Below are 19,385 nucleotides of genomic sequence, written 5' to 3' on the forward strand. Positions count from 1 at the left end.
ACAAATTTCACACATTATTTAGTATACAGTACCAGTCAAACGTTTACACACCTACTCATTCCAGGGTTTTTCTTTATTTTTACCTTTTTCTACATTGTAGAATAATAGTGAAGACATCCAAACTATGAAAAAACACATATGGAATCATGTAGCAACCAAAAAAGTGTTAAACAAATCCAAATATGTTTTTTTGAGATTCTTCAAAGTAGCCACCCTTTGCCTTGATGACAGCTTTGCACACTCTTGACATTCTCTCAACCAGCTTCATGAGGTAGTCACCCAGATAGCATTTCAATTAACAGGTGTGCCTTATAAATTTGTTGAATTTCTTTCCTTAATTTGTTTGAGCCAATCAGTTGTGTTGTGACAAGGTATACAAAAGATAGCCCTATTTTGTAAAAGACCAAGTCCATATTGGCAAGAACAGCTCAAATAAGCAAAGAGAAACGACAGTCCATCCTTACTTTAAGACATGAAGGTCAGTCAATCCGGAACATTTCAAGAACTTTGAAAGTTTCTTCGAGTGCAGTCGCAAAAATCATCAAGCGCTATGATGAAACTGGCTCTCATGAGGACAGCCACAGGAAAGGAAGACCCAGAGTTAACTCTGCTGCAGAGGATAAATTCATTAGAGTTAACTGCACCTCAGATTGCAGCCGAAATAAATGCTTCACAGAGTTCAAAGAACAGACACATCTCAACATCAACTGTTCAGAGGGGACTGTGTGAAATCAGGCCTTCATGGTTGAATTGCTGCAAAGGACTGCAAAGGACACCAATAAGAGACTTGCTTGGGCCAAAAAACACGTGGAAATCAGTCCTTTGTTCTGATGAGTCCAGATTTGAGATTTTTTGTTCCAACCGCCGTGTCTTTGTGAGACGCAGAGTAGGTGAACAGATGACCACCTCCACGTGTGGTTCCCACCGTGAAACATGGAAGTGTGATGATGTGGGGGTGCTTTGCTGGTGACACTATCAGTGATTTATTTAGAATTCAAGGCACACTTAACCAGCATGGCTACCACAGCATTCTGCAGCGATATGCCATCCCATCTGGTTTGTGCTTAGTGGGACTATAATTCGTTTTTCAACAGGACAATGACCCAAAACACACCTCCAGGCTGTGTAAGGGCTATTTGACCAAGTAGGAGAGTGATGTAGTGCTGCATCAGATGACCTGGCCTCTACAATCACCCGACCTCAACCCAATTGAGATGGCTTAGGATGAGTTGGACCGCAGAGTGAAGGAAAAGCAGCCAACAAGTGCTCAGCATATGTGGGAACTCATTCAAGACTGTTGGAAAAGCATTCCTCATGAAGCTGGTTGAGAGAATGCCAAGAGTGTGCAAGCTGTCATCAAGGCAAAGGGTGGCTACTTTGAAAAATCTCAAATATATCTTTGTTTTGGTTACTACATTATTCTATATGTGTTATTTCATGTTTTGATGTCTTCACTATTATTATACAATGTAGAAATAGTACAAATAATGAAAAACCCTTGAATGAGTAGGTGTGTCCAAACTTGACTGGTACGGTGTGTAAAGACATGTTTAAATCAAGAATAGTATGATGGGTGAGAATATTAGCCTATAACTTGTGAATTATATATTCTAACCTGTGAATGATTGACAGCTTGTGCTGTAAGGCAAGAAACAGCGCATGCTTTTTTTGGGTGACTTTTTGAAATGATAGTTGCACAACTCATGTAACCTAGCCCATACGCCTATAAGGTTTGTATCACAACTAATGTGGCCAAATAACTTCTTAAAATTAAGCACAATAGTCCGCTTTACAACGGGGGTAGAGCCTAACTGGCATACATACGCAGCACGTGTGTTTCAAGTTTGAGGAAGATCATTTTCACCATAAAAATGCACCTTTATAATAAAAGCATTACATGCATAATCACATTTGTGGTCAGTCAACTTTGAGAATGGAACATTCGCGCTTATAGCCAACTGCCATGTATGCATTACTGCGCTTAAAATGTGAAGAAATAGCCTAATAGTTTATCAACATTTCTTACGTTAGCCTCATTGCTTAACTTCTTTAGCATACTGGTTATTGTTTGGAATTTCGCGCTCTTGGATGTTGTGGTAGGCTAGCGGTTCATGCGCCCTAACAGTTCAAATAGTTTTGTTGATTCTAGTGGTTGTATTCATTTGGAATCTTTTGCATCCCACAACTGTCCCAGACTATGTTTGGAATATGTATTTCTTGCACAGAATAGGTCAACTTTTGTACTATGGGGGATAGTAGATTGACATAGGCTCGTGCTTTTGCTGTTTGTTAGGCCTACTCATCTCGTTTGGCTGATGAAAAGTAAATGTGGACATTTCTTACAATATCTTCAATATGCGCCTCGTAATTGGACAAGGATTGCGTGCAGTTGCATCCCCGATGTCTGTCTTCACTTGTAGCCTGTGAGTAAGAAGTGTGTACAGCCTGCGCAAAAAAACAACTAATTAGAGCTCATGCCTTTCATGCTACTTTTAAAAAAATCATCACTAGTCGGCCTTGGAATGTATTAAAAATCAAAAAATATAGCCCAACGTTTGTATCACAACTAAAGTTACATACATAACTCTAAATTAAGCATATAGGAGTACCTGTTTCTTTATTAACGCTCAACACAGAATAGCTGCATGTGCGAACTCCCTCAAATTGTTTGGAGAAAATATCCTTTCAATTTTATTCAGCTTTGTTCAATTGTATTCTTCATACTACAAACTAATATAAAATAATGCCACGGAATGCTAAGCAAATCTTGTCTGCCAAATTAACTAGTGTAGCCCACAGCCATATGGCATAGCCAGATCATTGCCTAACATAAGGACAACTCAGTGTGCTATTCTGTTCTTCTGAAATAGACTACATTTTCTTCATATCATGTTTCTTTAGACCTGTCTAAAATAAATAATGGATTTATTGTGTTGGTATAGACTATATTACATGGATTTATTAGACTTTTTCAAATGTAGGTGTTCCAAAGGTCTGTATTAGTGGCTTGTAGGCTGTGCCTGGAAGCCAGGAGATGCTAAATGTGTTTATGTTAATTAACTGTCAATTACCATGAGACTGGCTGTTATTGCTGATGTAATTTCATGACTGTCACAGCATTAGTACAGACGTTACAATATGTTACATGCTATTATTCTAAAAAGTCAACATAACGCCATAGCTTTTACAGAAATCTTTGTGAGAAAGGCTGAGTCAGACAAACTGATACAGTACGTCATATGTGGGCTAGTTAATAACCTGTAACAAGACCTAGGCTACATGTATACGCACTAAGAACTGATATGCCTCTGGCAGAAAGCATTGAAGTGGGCACGCACTGCTTCTACCTTTGTTTGCCCTGTCTAAAGGCAGGATCATAAATCAATACTTATTCTATTTCAAAAAAGATACTATTGAAATGATATAATTGATACTGTTTTTCAACCCTTTTATTTCAAATTGTTTTGTCATTTGAGGAATGGATACAATATCAATTTCTTTTCAATCTCGAGGACAAACACTGATGAAATGTTTTCTTATCGAATGATTGATAATGAACAATAAATATAAAATGATTGTATATGTTGTGTTTTTGTTTGAAAGGTTTCGGGTGAACTTGTGTCAATTCTTTTTTGTTCCCCTTATCGGATTTATTTACCTATTTAAGTCTGTTCTTATAGCCATTAAGTGGTTTCTTATCACTGCATTGTACAGTATATGGCAGAAGTATACGAGCGGTAAATGCTGGGAATAATGAACACTGTCCAAACACACTACATTATATAAAAAGGCCAGGGTATAGCCAGTCCAATGTACTGTACTCCCAGGTAACTGATCTGACAAGATGAAGTTGGCTGTTGTGCTGTTTGCCTTAGTGACCCTTTCTGAGTGCCTTCTCAAGTAAGTACCATCATTCCTTAAATAAAAATGTATAATGTATTTCATTTCTTGCACCTTATATCATCGTAGATTTCTGTAGGGTATTGTGTTGAGAGAAACATGAGGGTAGCTTTTAAAAATGCTGAAACAAAAGTGAAAGGAAATCAGTTTTCTAACTGCAGCATCAGACCGTTTTGAGGCTCTGTTCCTCTGAGCCACAGAGATTTCAGTAGTGTTATATTATCTGATGTTAAACTAGAGATGTCCATTCTGTGGCCCAGGATTCCTCTGATAAAGGGGAAGTCAGCCAGGCAGACTCTGGAGGAGAAGGGTCTGTATGAAGAGTACAAGAGGAAGTATCGCTACAACCCCAGAGCCAAGTTTAACAGCAGGGCGGGTGGTGCCATGGTGCCCATGATCTACTATCCAGAGGTGAGTGCACCTAGCTATAGCCCAGACTGTCTCCATTGGTGACTGCTTAGGCTTACTCAAGTGTCTGGCTGAAACATTCATCATATCATCTCATGAATCTCTCTCTGTCGTTCTCTCTTGACTGTCTCACACAGTCGACATACTACGGAGTCATCGCCATCGGTACTCCCCCTCAGTCGTTCAAGGTTCTCTTTGACACAGGATCTGCTGACCTGTGGGTGCCCTCTGTCCATTGCAGCAGCAGCCAGGCCTGCAGTGAGTATGGACACACATTGATGACAGGGATGCTAAGATACACAACCGTGAAACAATGAAATAATAACTAATTGTGGAACTGTATCTAAACATGACATTTTATTCTTTGATTCTTTGTTGAAAATGTTAATTTAAATCATGTCTACTCCTCTCTCCCTCCCACCCTCACCAGACAACCATGCCAGGTTCAACACTACAGCATCCTCCACATTCCAGCCCAGCTCAGAGACTTTCTCCATCCAATATGTCACTGGTTACATGACAGGGGATGTGGGATATGACACCGTAACAGTGAGAAACATAAATATCTATTTACTTTCTCCCACATTGGTAATGTAACACTATATGTACTCTCAGTATGGCACTCACATTTCTGGACTAAATTAAATATTACCACTACCTTTTTAAAACCAAGTTTAACTTTATTTCCCAAACACAATTCAACACAATCACAATCGCTTTTTTGACTTTTTATTATTTTAAGCATATTTTAACACTGTCTTAAGACCTAACAAACTTTGTAGTTTTTTAACACTGAGAAGAAAATACTTCAATTTGCTGAACTTGCCATTGGCTCAACCATTGGCTCAACATACTCCATGGCCATTGGCTCAACCATTGGCTCAACATACTCCATGGCCATTGGCTCAACTTACCCTAAGGCAAACATTTAGACTATATTAGTCCACACAGCTACACTGCACTTTCATGCTAAGTTTAGGACCTCACATTGAAGCTTATAGAAAATATCTACTTTGGTTTAGTTACAAGCATCATGAAACCTCTAACACAATAAATTAATTTGACTTGGATGAAAATCTGTTTTTTGGACCTAACTTCTTAAATATTTGGTCAAATTAAACATTTTGTGTATGGTTTCCTAGAAACAAGGGTTGCTCAACTTTGGCTCAACTTACCCCACTCTCCCCTACAACTTCTCATTCCTAATGGTCCAATGCAGCCATTTTCATCTCAATATCAAATCATTTCTGGGTAACAATTAAGTACCTTACTGTGATTGTTTTCAATTAAAATTGTCAAAAAGAAGCAAAAATAGCTTCTTAACAAAGAGCAATTTCTCAAGCAAGACTTTTGCTAGGACCTTCTGATATTGGTCTGAGTAGGGAGGGGAAAACTGAAAACTAGCTGTTATTTGGGACTCTTTCTTATTGGTGGTGACATCACCAGGCAGGCCATAACTCCATCCCAACAAAACAGACAGAAATGTATTTTCAAACAGCTCTTACACTAAAAGGGCATTATCATAATTTTGATCAGTATTATTCCAACCTCAAAGTATGTATAAAACATTAAGAAACCCCGCCCCCCCCCTCAGAACAGCCTCAATTCATCGGGGCATGGACTCTACAAGGTGTCGAAAGCATTCCACAGGGATGGCAGGGATCCTGGCCCATGTTGATTTCAATGCTTTCCACAGTTGTGTCAAGTTGGCTAGATGTCCTTTGGGTGGTGGACCATTCTTGATATACACGGAAAACTGTTGAGCGTGAAAAACCCAGCAGCGTTGCAGTTCTTGACACAAACCGGTGCGCTTGGCACCTACTACCATACCCAATTCAAAAGCACTTAAATATTTTGTCTTGCCCATTAACCGTCTGAATTGCACACATACACAATCCATGTCTCAATATTGTCTTTAACCTCTTGAAGCTAGTTCCCAAAGTAAACGGCCTATTTCTCAGGAACAGATGCTAGAATATGCATATAATTGACAGATTAGGATAGAAAACACTCTAAAGTTTCCAAAACTGTCAAAATATTGTCTGTGAGTATAACAGAACTGATATTGCAGGCGAAACCCTGAGGAAAATCAAAACAGGAAGTGGCTTCTATTCTGAAAACTCCATATTCCATAGCCTGCCTTTGCTCCATTTAAAGGGATATCAACCAGATTCCTTTTCCTATCGCTTCCTCAAGGTGTCAGTCTTTAGACATAGTTTCTGGCTTTTATTTTGAAAAATGAGTGAGAAAGATAACATTGCGTCATTGTATGGCCGGGTGCCAGCAGTGTTTTGCTTGGCGCAACAGAGTTTGGGCAGCCATTGCCTTTCCCTTTCCTACTGAAAAAGACAGTTGCGGTTGATATACTATCGATTATATATTTTAAAAACAACCTGAGGATTGATTATAAAAAACATTTGACATGTTTCTGTGGACATTATGGATACTATTTGGAATTTGTCTGCGTTGTCGTGACCGCTCTTTCCTGTGGATTTCTGAACATAATGCGCCAAACAAACTGAGATATTATGGATATAAAAATAATCTTTATAGAACAAAAGGAACATTTATTGTGTAACGGGGAGTCTCGTGAGTGAAAACATCCGAAGATCATCAAAGGTAAACAATTAATTTGATTGCTTTTCTGATTTTCGTGACCAAGCTACTTGATGCTAGGTGTTCATTATGTTTTGTCGAGCGATCGATAAACTTACACAAACGCTTGGATTACTTTCGCTGTAAAGCATATTTTCAAAATCTGACACCACAGGTGGATTAGCAAAAGGCTAAGCTGTGTTTTGCTATATTACACTTGTGATTTCATGAATATAAATATTTTTAGTAATATTATTTGAATGTTGCAATTCAGCGGTTGTTGATGACAATTATCCCGCTAAAGGGATGGGTAGCGTCAAGAAGTTAACCTGTCTCCTCCCTTCATCTACACTAATTGAAGTGGATTTATCAACGGACATCAGTACAATAAGGGATCATAACCTTCACCTGGTCAGTCTATGTCATGGAAAGAGCAGGTGTTCTTAATGTTTATACACTCAGTGTATATAAAACATAGGGACATAACGTATTTTACTTCACTAGGCCTTTGAAATGTGTCACCACCAGCATTTTGAGAGGATGTGTGTGTGTGACTGTTTTTTCCCCTCAGTTCGGTGACTTGTATGTGACACACCAGATCTTTGGCCTGAGTCTGATGGAGGATGCTTTCCTGGATAACTTACCATGGGATGGGATTCTGGGCCTGGCCTTCCCCGTTCAGCAGTCAATTAACGGAGGTACTCCTGTATTTGACAACATTTGGAAACAAGGAAAGATCCCTCAAGACCTGTTCTCCATCTATCTGACCAGGTGAGATTTCATTGGAGGAATAAGTAGACAGGGTTGGGAGGAGGAGGCGGGGACGATCTGCTGATGTTTACTAAGTCCTTCTATGTGATGAACATGTAAATTATTCTTCCCAGCTCTGTAGATGGCAGTATGTTAATCCTGGGAGGAACTGACCCCTCCTACTTCACAGGAAGCATCCAATGGATTCCCATCTCTCAACCTACTGGCTACTGGCAGATTAATGTAGACAGGTAATATTATGGACGGCTAGTGTTTGTGAGTGTATGTGTAACAGAATTGAAGGTGATAATTTTCCCACACAAGACACCAGCCAAGTTCAAACTCATTAAGGATGATAAGTCACTGGTGTTATGCCAACTTTTGTTGTTGATGACTCTGCAGAATAGTGATGCTCTGCTGAATGTGCTCTGCTTGTTGCAGTATTACTATCAATGGGAATACTGTGGCGTGTGCAGCGGGCTGCCAAGCTGTAGTAGACTCTGGCACCACTGAGATCCTAGGGCCTACCAGGGACATCAATAACATCAATGGCTGGGTGGGAGCCTACAGCGAAGAGGTGGGTTTCACTGGATCTCAGTCTTATGAACACAGTTTTGTAATGGATATTTGTTCAGTTTTTCAGATTTCTAATAACTGAGGTGGAAATGATTTATGTTACTAATAGATGTGGCTCTGTAACAGTTTTCAGGATAAAATAAAAAATAAACATTCCTCACTTCTTTACAGGGTCTTGTGAGTTGCAGTAACATAAAGCGCATGCCTGAGATTATCTTCAACATCAATGGATTCGGCTTCCCTCTCCCAGCATCAACCTATGTTTTCCCAGTAAGTATCTCTAAAATGTAGTCTAATGTTCCATTTGAGCATGTATTTGAGTGCAAAATCATACTATTTTAGTGATATTTAAAGAATCATGCCAGTTAAAATAACCACAGATGTGCCAATGCTATTACGGTAATTTAATAATTGTTGCAATGTAAGGAAATCAACAATGTTGAGAAACTTTTCCACCTGGAAGTCATACTCCCTCTCTTCTCCCTCCAGTCTGGCTCCAGCTGTACTACTGGTTTTGGCACCTGGGACAATGATCAGTGGATTCTGGGTGAGGTCTTCATGAGGCAGTTCTACACTGTCTTCAACAGAGAACAGAACTCTGTGGGCTTGGCCCAGGCTAAAAAGAGTCCAGAGTCAGACTGACACTGACAACCCTGCTGGTGCCCTGACACCATACCCGTCTGCATCTCAGACTGAGAGAGATTCGCCAGCCCAACCATCTTCACTCCACTTATGTTTACATCTGAAGTGAACAATAGACATGGGTAATGGAAAATGAAAAAATCTCCACTACTATGCAATTGTTCCAATTATGCAAATAAAACAAAGTTAACCTGTATCCGATTAATGATTGATTAAGTCTATTATGCTGTTTTTCAAATGTGTTGTCTGTTTGACACTTGAAATGGATTTTCATTCAGATTAACCAGATTGTTTATTGTCCCATCCTCCATATAAACTTGTGTTCTCCTCTGGTGTCAGACTGTATGTTCAGCTCAATAATTCACAATGCTGCCCACTAGATGGCATAATAACCCCTAGAGACTCAAATAGACACTATATATTTTGCTATTCATTTAATTGAGTCAGGAGGGGGCTTACAGAGAAAGGATGAGTCATCCTCTTTGAATTCAGTCCACACACACACACACACACACACACACACACACACACACACACACACACACACACACACACACACCACATGCCAATCATTCATCATCAGCAGCCACTGACTGGCATTAACCACGTCATCCTAGATGGATTCAGGTCGTTTTTACATTTCCTCTGCAGATCAAACGGTTCTAATTATAAACTATGCTTGAATATCTACAAGATGGAAATGTATAATTTTTACCACTATATGTGACGATAATACATATTGTACAGTATGTTACAGCAAGGCCATAGACCTCTTGCAGTGAAAAGATCATGCATTCATTAATGTGCAGTAATCTCAGCATCTATCCACTATAAACCCTGTATGATCCAGTCCTTTTTACAGAGAGGGGGATACCAATCTATTGTTGTTCATTCAGAACATCTGCTGCTTTAAATCACCCAGTTTAATCGTACTTGTCACTTCATTACAAAAACCTGGATGGTTTTGCTGCTGGTGAGGGTCAATATAGTAATATAAGACATCTGAGGTGACTGAATCAGGGATTGCATCCCAATGGCACCCTATTCCCTGGCCAGAGCCCTATGGACCCTGGTCCAAAGTAGTGTACTGTATAAGGAATAGGGTGCCATTTGGGACGCACAGGGTTTTTGATCATCCCTCTCCAGTCCTCTTGATCAATCTAGTAGAAGTCATTTACACTTTCTTCTGCAGAGATTGACACTTCATTCATAATGACATTATGCATTGTTTGCTGTTTGGGGTTTTAGGCTGGGTTTCTGTACAGCACTTTGAGATATCAGCTGATGTACGAAGGGCTATATAAATAAATTTGATTTGATTTGATTTTGAATACAGTAGTTCAGATTGGTGATAAACACAAATGCACACAGAAACACACTGTCCTTCCTTAAGTCTACCCATTATTGAGTTACCTGTAAATGACATATGGGACGTGATGGTGTGCACATAGGAAGAATAAAGAGCTTGCATCAAACAGTGCCTGAAGAAAGTAAATGGACAGATGAGTGCAATACACACTGCTTCCCGATCAAGCTGAGTTTCCACCTCAGTGATCTGTGAGCTCTAGCATTTCATCCCCCAGTGACCACAGTGCATGTCATTAGGGTATTATAGAAACAGAAGACAGTGGAGTGGCATGCCATTTGGCTCAGCAAAGCCTGATATTCAGGCTCACATCACAGAGGAACAGAAAAGACAAAATCGCAAGGAGGGCCGTTATAAAGCATCAATTCAGATATGGAGATGTTTCAACTTCCTGTTATGTGTGTCTTGAGTGCCCCTTTCCTAGAAAACACAGCATCATCACACTTCTTGTCTTGGATCTTTATAAGGTTGTGAATACAGTTGACAGCTACAGGTACAGTGGATGAACAGGAAGACATTTGAGAGCATAGGAGAGAGATTCTGACAAAAGACTGTTATTACAGATTAATGCATTTGTACTTGACCCATCAATATGCAGTGAGTTGAGACATTGAAGTATTCTTAATATAGTAAGTAACACAGACGTACAGTAGGTAAACACAGAACATCACGAGAAATGACTATAACAAAGACAATACTTTTACATATAGATACAAATAACAATTACTCAGCTGATTCCCTTTTTGAGTATCATAGGAGACTACACACGTTACTCTTTGCATATTTGAAGTAATTCATTGCTTGGTCCAAAATGATAAATTGTCTTCACCTGGAAAAAATGATAAGTCTTTAAACAGAAGAGCCAGAGGTCCAATAGCCTCTACCAGAAATGAGAATTGTCCAATTTAAGGGTCTTCAAAGCATGACAAGAGAATAGGTTAAGATAATATTCTCATATAACATTCTGGCTAGAATGCAAAAACTCACCCACAGTATCTTGCAGCATCTTTACATAATTATTAATACTGTAGAGATACATAATATTATACATCTGATTAATATATAGTATGTGATAGTTGGATAATGTGTAGTACGCATACATATGAAACTACATGACCCTGAGTAGGCTGAATGGATAGCATAAGAAAGTCTTCTCTGAAAATGTTAGTGGCACATATTTTGTTATTTGTGTTCTGTAACTGCTTTACTGTGAGTTAATAAAGTGCCTTTCAGCTTATACTATAGGTTTGAGTACATGGTCACAAGAGGTGGGAGTCTGTCTTCAAAGAGGTCCCTCTAAAACAGCACCGCAGTTAGTGCCTCCATCAAGGTACTTCAATTACAATGGCACCTGATTTCAAGTTAAGAGGGACAGAGATACTCAGGTTGAAAAGCTGTCAGTCAAGGTTAGGTAATATCTAATGAAGCACATTAAGAAACCCCCATAGCCTACAACTGGGTGACTGAGCAGAGCTACATCATAAGGTTCAGCTTCAAAACAAGAGCTCAAACCACCTTGATAAACAGATGGGTAAAATTAACATCTGACTGTTTGTTGACCATTTTTCCAGAGCTCATCTTGCTGGCATAATATCAATGACCTTTGTATTATACCACCTACATCCGTCCTTAATCTTCTAGATGCAGTTGTGTCTGTTTAGCAATACAAGTAAATGACAGGATGACACAGTATCTGTTGTTCCAGTGCTAGAGTTGTGTTTACATCCAATGCTCAGCTGTGGCAGGGGCGCTAAGTGGACTAGCATATTAGCTGTACTACTGGCTGCTATTTCTGACCGTGTTTTTGAGACGATCGCCCAGTAGGCATTTGTCCGTTTGGTTAGGGACTTGAACCCATAACCAGAAGTACTCAGTGGATTGTCACAACAACTCCCTTTGGTAGGACTGGGCTTGGCTGCTAACAAATATCCTTTCTGTCCCAGGCACACACTGTCCCACCAGCATTCCCCACCTTATAGTGATTAAGTGACAGAAACTATTCTTAGCCTGGTGATCCAGGCTTCACAGCAGCACAGATGTATTGGAGCAATGTTGTGTCTATTGCATTAAATAGATTTTAATGCTGCTTCTATTGGTTATATGAATTCAGCTACAACTTGTAATGTTTTTGTGCCCCCTATCACTGGAAAGCATTAACAATATTGGTATTTTAAAACATAGAGATTGAAGCATTTGATGAACACAGATTGCTACAGAATAAATTAGTGAGAATGAATCCTCATTTGGTTGAAAGTTCTTGTCTTATAAAAAAGACAAGATAGTGTAATACCACTATGTAAAGCTATTTGCCCTACTGAACTGATGCATATGGGAAGTGGATAGCCTCTTTCTGCTTAATAATCAAGTCACAGTCCTACTGAGGCAGCTGAGTCGCCCATCCTCCCCCTCCCCCAAATGTTTTGATGTGAAAGATCTCCTAGTTGAAGCGAAACACCCTCTCACACCACAATAGGGGTGTCCGAGCACACAGAGCTCAGAGACTCCACATCTGACTTTCTTCTCTGTCCCTGCTTTCCTCTGTCCTCCTCCTGCCACTCCTCCTCCTCCTCCCCACATGGGCTCAGTCGCCCATTCTGCTCGATCAGGCCCTTTGGGTCCGGGAAGGCCACATGCCTGTTGAAGGGAGGCTTATCGAAGGCCCCCCCTCCTCCTCCACCTCCCTCTGGGCCTGTGTCCTCATGGGTGGGAGAAACACTGACAGTGGAGGAGTGGAGGCTGTCCCCTAGAGCCCTCTTGTCCAGGCCCTGGCTTGAGCAGCAGAAGCAGCGGCAGGGTGTGAGGTAGAGGTAGATGAGCACCATCACCGCACTGGCCAGACAGCCCACCAGCGTGGTGTAAGCAGTCTTCATGCCCTCATGCCCTCCAGCCTGAGTGGTGTTGTGCACCTCCACAGTCACATACAGAGTCTCGTTGAGGGAGTCCCCCACTGCGTAACAGGTGTAGACCCCAGAGTCCTCTAGCGTGAGGGGGCCGATCTGCAGACTGCCGTCGTTGAGGACCCTAGCACTTTGGTTCCCAGAGGACACCTGCACATTGCCGGGCAAGACCCAGCTCTTCAGCACGTCCCTCTGCCTGGTGTCACAGCCCAGGTTTAAAATCTGCTCTAGATAGGCCTCCTCGCCTATGATGGTCACAGCGCTGCAATTTAGATGGACCTTGTTAAGCTCCAAGGTAAGCACCTTCTCCTTCTGCGTGCCTGGGAGTAGACATGTGTGGTCGTCCCTGAAGTCAGTGGCGGAGCTGAGCTCCTGGAGGTGCCAGCGGGCCAGCATGCTGTACAGCTCACAACTGCAGGGCAGCGGGTTGTTGTGGAAGTAGAGACCGTTCTTGATCCAGGCAGGCAGGACCTGGAGCTCCTGTATGGGCAGGAGTTTAACCCGGTTGGTGGACACATCCAGTAGTGTGAGCTTCTCAAGCCGGTTCCTCTCCTTAACCAGCTCCAAGGGGAAGCGTTTCACCTGGTTCTGGCTGAGGTAGAGCTGCTGCAGGCTATTGAGGCCCGAGAAGGCGGTGCGGTCGATCTGGGAGATGTGGTTGTTGTAAAGCAGCAGCACCTCCAGGTGCTCCAGGGGCTCGAAAATGAACTCTTCCAGGATTTTCAGGCTGTTTGAGGACAGATCCAGGTAACGCAGCCATGTGACGTACAGAAAAGCCTCAGAGGAGAGAAAGGTGAGGCCGTTGTGGCTGAGCAGGAGACTGTGCAGCTTGCTGAGCTTGACCGGGGTCCATTCAGCTTTCAGTTTACTGATTTGGTTGAAGCTAAGGTCCAGCACAGCGGTGTAGCGAGGCAGAGCCATGGGGATTCCGGTCAGGTTCATCTTGGAGCAGCTGACGATGTTGCTAGCACACAAACAGGTTTTGTGGCAGGTGATAGGTTTGGAGCTGGTCATTGCTCCTGGAGGCAGTAGGAGAGTCAGGACCAGAAGGGCAAAGAGCCCCTTAATAGACACTCCTGCTATGGCACAATGGGAACCAGAGAGTAGCCCATCCACCATGTCTGGTGCAAGCATGGTGGAGGATGTTGGATGTATTTTTTGATAGGGAATCTTTGTTTTCAAAATGCAGCATTTAGGCTGCATATGACATACACCGCCAAACGACCATGTGCTGAAATAAAGTATTGTAATGTTATTCATCACATCTTTTATGGGAGGTCAGCAGCACATTGTTTACACTCACCTTGATATTTGTAGTGTCCCCTGGCAAAAATTATGCCAACACCTAGCTATAACATTAACAACCATATGACTTGATCATAACTCACACATGTGGGCTGTCAAGCAGAGTAGATGCACTACAAACAGTAATGTAATTTACCCATACACACTTGGTACACTTACCTGGGTGCATTGCACCACAGGACATCTACAATTATTCCCATCATGAGTTGAACTTCATGCATCTCTGTACAAATCCGTCCTTCATCTCCATGCTTGTTTCATTCACTAACACATGTTAAACATTGGACACGCTGCCTACAGCCTACACCTCTCGCCACGTCAGTCACAGAAAGCACTGCATAATGTACAATAGTCTATGGCTACATAAAAAAAGCTGAGTACTTTTTTATCTGCTGATGACACAATCTGACTCAATAAGATACATTTACAAACTTGCATATTTAAGATAATAAATTAAACATTGTTTCATTTTCAAAAACCTATAGAAACCTTCACAACATCCAGAAGAACACTGCGTATACACAAGCTTTATTTTACCTTGTGCTCCCTCTCAAGGCGTAAACTGAAGAAGATCAAAGGCGATATTGAGAAATGTCGCAGGTTGAACAGCAAATGGATCCACGACGTCGATGCAAAATAGTAGCCTATCAATAGGCTATAATTCATATAAACCAAGCGAATTCGGAAGTGCTTCTAGCAGAGTAGACCACAGCCGAATGATGTCAAGCTTTCTATGCCGTAACAAAGAGAGAGACGCAACAGCCTTCTGATTGATTACTGGGAGGGCGCTCACGAGATGCGCTATAACAAACACAGCACCGACCTCGAGCCAAGTCCATTAGTTTTCAACCCAGTATCCCAATGCAACAGTTTTACGGATTATTATCATGGAAGGTAGAAAAAAAACGATTAAATAGGGAATACAGATTAGGAGAAAGGGGTTTTAAGGGGTAGCCTATTTATTTTAGTTACTAGGTTATTTTCTTTTCTTCTGTAGGTCTAATTACAGGTGAAAACTTTACACAGGTGTATGTTAATGTGGCCCATTGTATAATTCAGCCTATTTTTTTGGTTTCTTCATTTCGAAAATAGGTCATACAATATGATGTGAAAAAAGGAAAATGCCACCTGAATCAAAGTGTTGAGTTACCCGGAGCTACCCTCTAGTCTAGACTAAACACAGCCACCACATTTCATATTTCACATTTTCTCCCTCCTTTTTTATGTCTGGTTGCTGTATGGATGTGAGAATCTTATATTTCCATGAATTAATGTCATTATAGTGTTGTTCTATTGCTAACAGTGGAGGCTTCTGTGTTCAACCGTGGTAGATGAGTTGTCTTCATTATAACTGAGGAGGAGCGTTAATAAGAGGATTGTGCTGTTCAGTTCAAAGCCTGAAGGACAATTACTGTCATATCTGTCCACAGACCAGTGCTAATTTGATCATCAAATGGGGCCTTTTCACATTCTGTGCAGTTTCTAGACAGAAGGGGTCCTTGGAGGAGGTTTATCTTATCCCCGTTGTGCAGTGGAGGACATGACATTTTGTCCTTCTCAGTGAAGAACACCTCAAATAGAGTCACATGTGCTTCCATTGAGAGATGAGACCTCACTGTCTGTATAGGAGCTGGCAAGAAGCATCATGATCCATTTGAACTGTAGATGCTCCTTATCAGAGTGTGTGATGTGCATATTAATATGTGTTGGTGGATCAATATGTTGACTTAGGATTGTAAGGAGTGGAATGTTGCATACAGAGGAATTACGAGATTCTTCATTGATTAGCAGATGCAGAAATGTGTGACCTTACTGAACAGCCCTGGTTTAGATTGCATGCAGGTGGCACACTAAGTAGCATTATCCTTTACATTGCCCTGACTTTGATCATTTATACCGTAGTGGGGATTTTTCTTTTCCATCTTGCTGGTGAGAAAGGTCTCAGTTGAGATGAGTTGACCCCACCTCTCTGTTAACTCTCAGATCACATGGCACAAAAGATGTCACTTGAGCTTTCAGAGTGAAGAATGATGGGAACCATCTACAGGGCTGGTTGCCATGGAAGCCAAGGTCAGTGACAGGTTTCTGCTGCAGAGGCATTGAGGAGGGAGAGCAGAAAAGTGTGTGTCACAGGGTGACAGATTCTAGAGTCTGGGTTGAGCAGGCAGACGGAAGCAGAGGCATTTATTTTCACAAGGCATGGTTTTCAATAGTCACTGTTTCAGTAATCAAGTTTCAACACATTCTCAATTTGTTTTCACAATACAGTTAAAATGCTTCATTCTTCATTTCCATTTGAATTAACTCCATCTTTTAATTAACTCCATCTTTTATCAGACTTAGTCATACAGTACAGCATAAAGTCGATTTGCCATGTCCACTCATCAATCATTTCAGCCTTAAAGGTCCAGTGTAGTAAAAAATGTGATATTCCTGTGATTTATATTTATTTCCACACTATGAGGCTGGAATTGTGAAAACGATGATAATGTGCTTCTAGTGTAAGAGCTGTTTGAAAAGACCACCTGTTTTGGTGGGATGGAGTTTAGGCGTGTCTGGTGACATCACCAGGTGGTAAATAAGTTAATAGACCAATAAGAAAGAAAGTTAAAAGCCTAACTGCCAATAGCAGCTAGTTTTCAGTTTTCCCATCTCCACTCAGACCATTCCCAGACAGTCCTAGCAAAATTATTGGTTGAGAAATGTCTCTTTGCTAAGAAGTTATTTTTGTTTTTGTTTTTGTTTCTTTTTGACCGTATTAATTGAAAACAATCACAGTAAGGTACTTCATTGTTACCCAGAAATGATCTGACATTGAGATAAAAATGCCTGCATTGGACCTTTAAGCTCTGTTGCAACAACGCTCCACCATGCCTTTGGACTACATTGCTTCCTGTGGCCGGCAGTCTGGAGCACAAAAACAGGGGGGTTTAAATACGCAATTCAAAATCACATGATACATTAATCCTCCAATAGGAATACTTGATTGTTACATATGCAAAATAGTCACACCAATGACGTGGGTGTGTGTGTGTGTGTGTTATTGATTGTTAAGGGGGAGTATAATGACAATAATCATGAGGAAATTAAAACTGTCAGGCAGCTGCATAACTCCATGGCCTTTAATCAAAATCTTCCCCATTTCCACTCACACACTCCATGCAGATGGTTGAGATTAAATTACATGGACAGTATTGACAAAACATGATGAAACCTGAAGTAAATACATGAAGGATACATGAAAGGTTTGACATGTTTAATATCTAGCATACCTCTCAGTTCTGTTTGAAACAACGGCGTGACAAAGAACCAGGGTGAGGTCAGGATCAGGGATCAGGTCATTTGATGAAGTCATCCCTACAGTATGTGTTGTGAAACAAAAGGAATGCTAAGCTCTCGCGTTCCATTCTCAGTCCACTAGCAACTGTTGGATAAGAACAGAGCACCCTCCCACTCCCAGTCGCATACCTTTTTTGGGGTGTAGGGGTGGGCTGGGGTGGGGAGGTATCCTAAAATAGACCATGGTGCTTCTTCTTCCGCCTTCCTCTGGGTTCGAAACACATGTACATTTGTGTACGTGTGTGAATGCATGACACAGATGGAAAGAGAGCAACCCTGGTGCTTACTCCCTCCCTCTACAGGAAGTTTGGTTCCTTATCTCCTTTCAAACATTACAGTTTGCACCACATTACATCCATATATGACTCATGTATTCTGAGATGCGTTCTTAATGAGGAGTGTATTTCAGTCATAATGGAAGTAGAGTAGTTGTCCTTGTATATCCCACTGACATAGCTATGGTCACTATGGACCACCTCAGTTAGGGTGTCTGTCTCTGCTCTTGAGTGAAGATTGTGGGTAGGTTAGTGTGTTACGACAGACATACTCTGCAAGGCCAGTGGTTCCCTCTGCTCTCACTGAACCCTCAGAGTGGAGTGAGGTAAGACAGAGGAGGTAGTGACCCATTTCACTTCCTCTCTGCCAAGCACCTGTGCTTACACAAATCCTGACCTTGGTAATATAAGGTTCTATCTGTGCAAAGCATAGTTCTGAGATATTGAGCATCAATATTTTCACATCCCAGATCTCAGAGCTATTTTGTAGTGAATTCTTCTTTCATAACACATTAGGGTGCTCACCTTAAATGTACCAAAAATGAAGAGTAACAAAATCCTGAGACATTTGTAAATCAGTTTTTTTAGGGGTGGTGCAGTCACAGATAGAACCGCATGGCTCTGAAATAGATGCTTTAAAGGAGTCAATGGAATGCAGAGAGTTCCATTGCCCAGATTGGGGAACATTAAACAAATCTGTCCTACAAAGTGGATATTCGTCAATTTGTCATGATTTATGTGTTGTAACAGGCCCACGATGTGATTACTTAAGATATATTTGGCTGTTTTGCTGCATAACATTTAGAAGTTGTCCCCTTTCAGGTTTAGAAGAAGTAACTGCTATACGCTAGATCCCATTCACATAAACTGGATAGCATAGCTAGCATAAAGAAAATAGTGGTGGTAGTCAAAGTCGTTTTTAACTGTAATGCAGTTGATTAGTGATGATGACATAGACATTGGGGTTGACATCAATACAAGCATTACTCCAATGTTTACTTCAACATAGTGTGAAACACACATATAAACAATAGTTTAATGTAGGCAATTTTTTTCTGGGGGAAAACGAGGAGATTCAGAATCTTTCCCCAAGGCCCTTTCCCCCATGTGTTTCCATGGCAATTCAATTGTTTTGGTCAAGTTCGATTGACCACTTTACCGCATCTACATGTATGTCAATCTGGCTTCAGCACAAGAGGTTCTACCTGACACTTCTGAATTAGACATGTTCAGTTTTTAAGAAAACTGTAGCTATTTGAATAAATGATAGAATAACACTATTTAACGAGATAGAGTCATAGTACATCATCAACTACATTAACTAGAGTCTGC

The 19,385-nt window shown here is 41.0% G+C and overlaps 2 protein-coding genes across 2 annotated transcripts; one reads left to right on the forward strand and one right to left on the reverse strand.

Moving 5' to 3' along the window:
- The first annotated feature begins 1,543 nt into the window (after positions 1-1,543).
- Positions 1,544-9,204, forward strand: LOC115139612 (pepsin A-like). Its single transcript, XM_029677194.2, has 9 exons — positions 1,544-3,900; positions 4,161-4,311; positions 4,446-4,566; positions 4,739-4,857; positions 7,475-7,674; positions 7,788-7,904; positions 8,095-8,230; positions 8,401-8,499; positions 8,719-9,204. Exons 1-9 carry the CDS (start codon positions 3,845-3,847, stop codon positions 8,869-8,871), a joined length of 1,152 nt encoding a protein of 383 aa, XP_029533054.1. The 5' UTR covers positions 1,544-3,844; the 3' UTR covers positions 8,872-9,204.
- A 537-nt stretch (positions 9,205-9,741) lies between these two features.
- LOC115139607 (amphoterin-induced protein 1-like) lies at positions 9,742-15,417 on the reverse strand. The gene is made up of 2 exons (XM_029677180.2): positions 14,977-15,417; positions 9,742-14,365 (listed from the first exon to the last, which is right to left on the reverse strand). The coding sequence occupies exon 2, from the start codon at positions 14,335-14,337 to the stop codon at positions 12,697-12,699; it is 1,641 nt and encodes a 546-aa protein (XP_029533040.2). The 5' UTR covers positions 14,338-14,365; positions 14,977-15,417; the 3' UTR covers positions 9,742-12,696.
- Between the last annotated feature and the right edge of the window lie 3,968 nt (positions 15,418-19,385).

Source organism: Oncorhynchus nerka, linkage group LG2, assembly GCF_034236695.1.
Source record: "Oncorhynchus nerka isolate Pitt River linkage group LG2, Oner_Uvic_2.0, whole genome shotgun sequence".
Classification (NCBI taxonomy): domain Eukaryota; kingdom Metazoa; phylum Chordata; class Actinopteri; order Salmoniformes; family Salmonidae; genus Oncorhynchus; species Oncorhynchus nerka.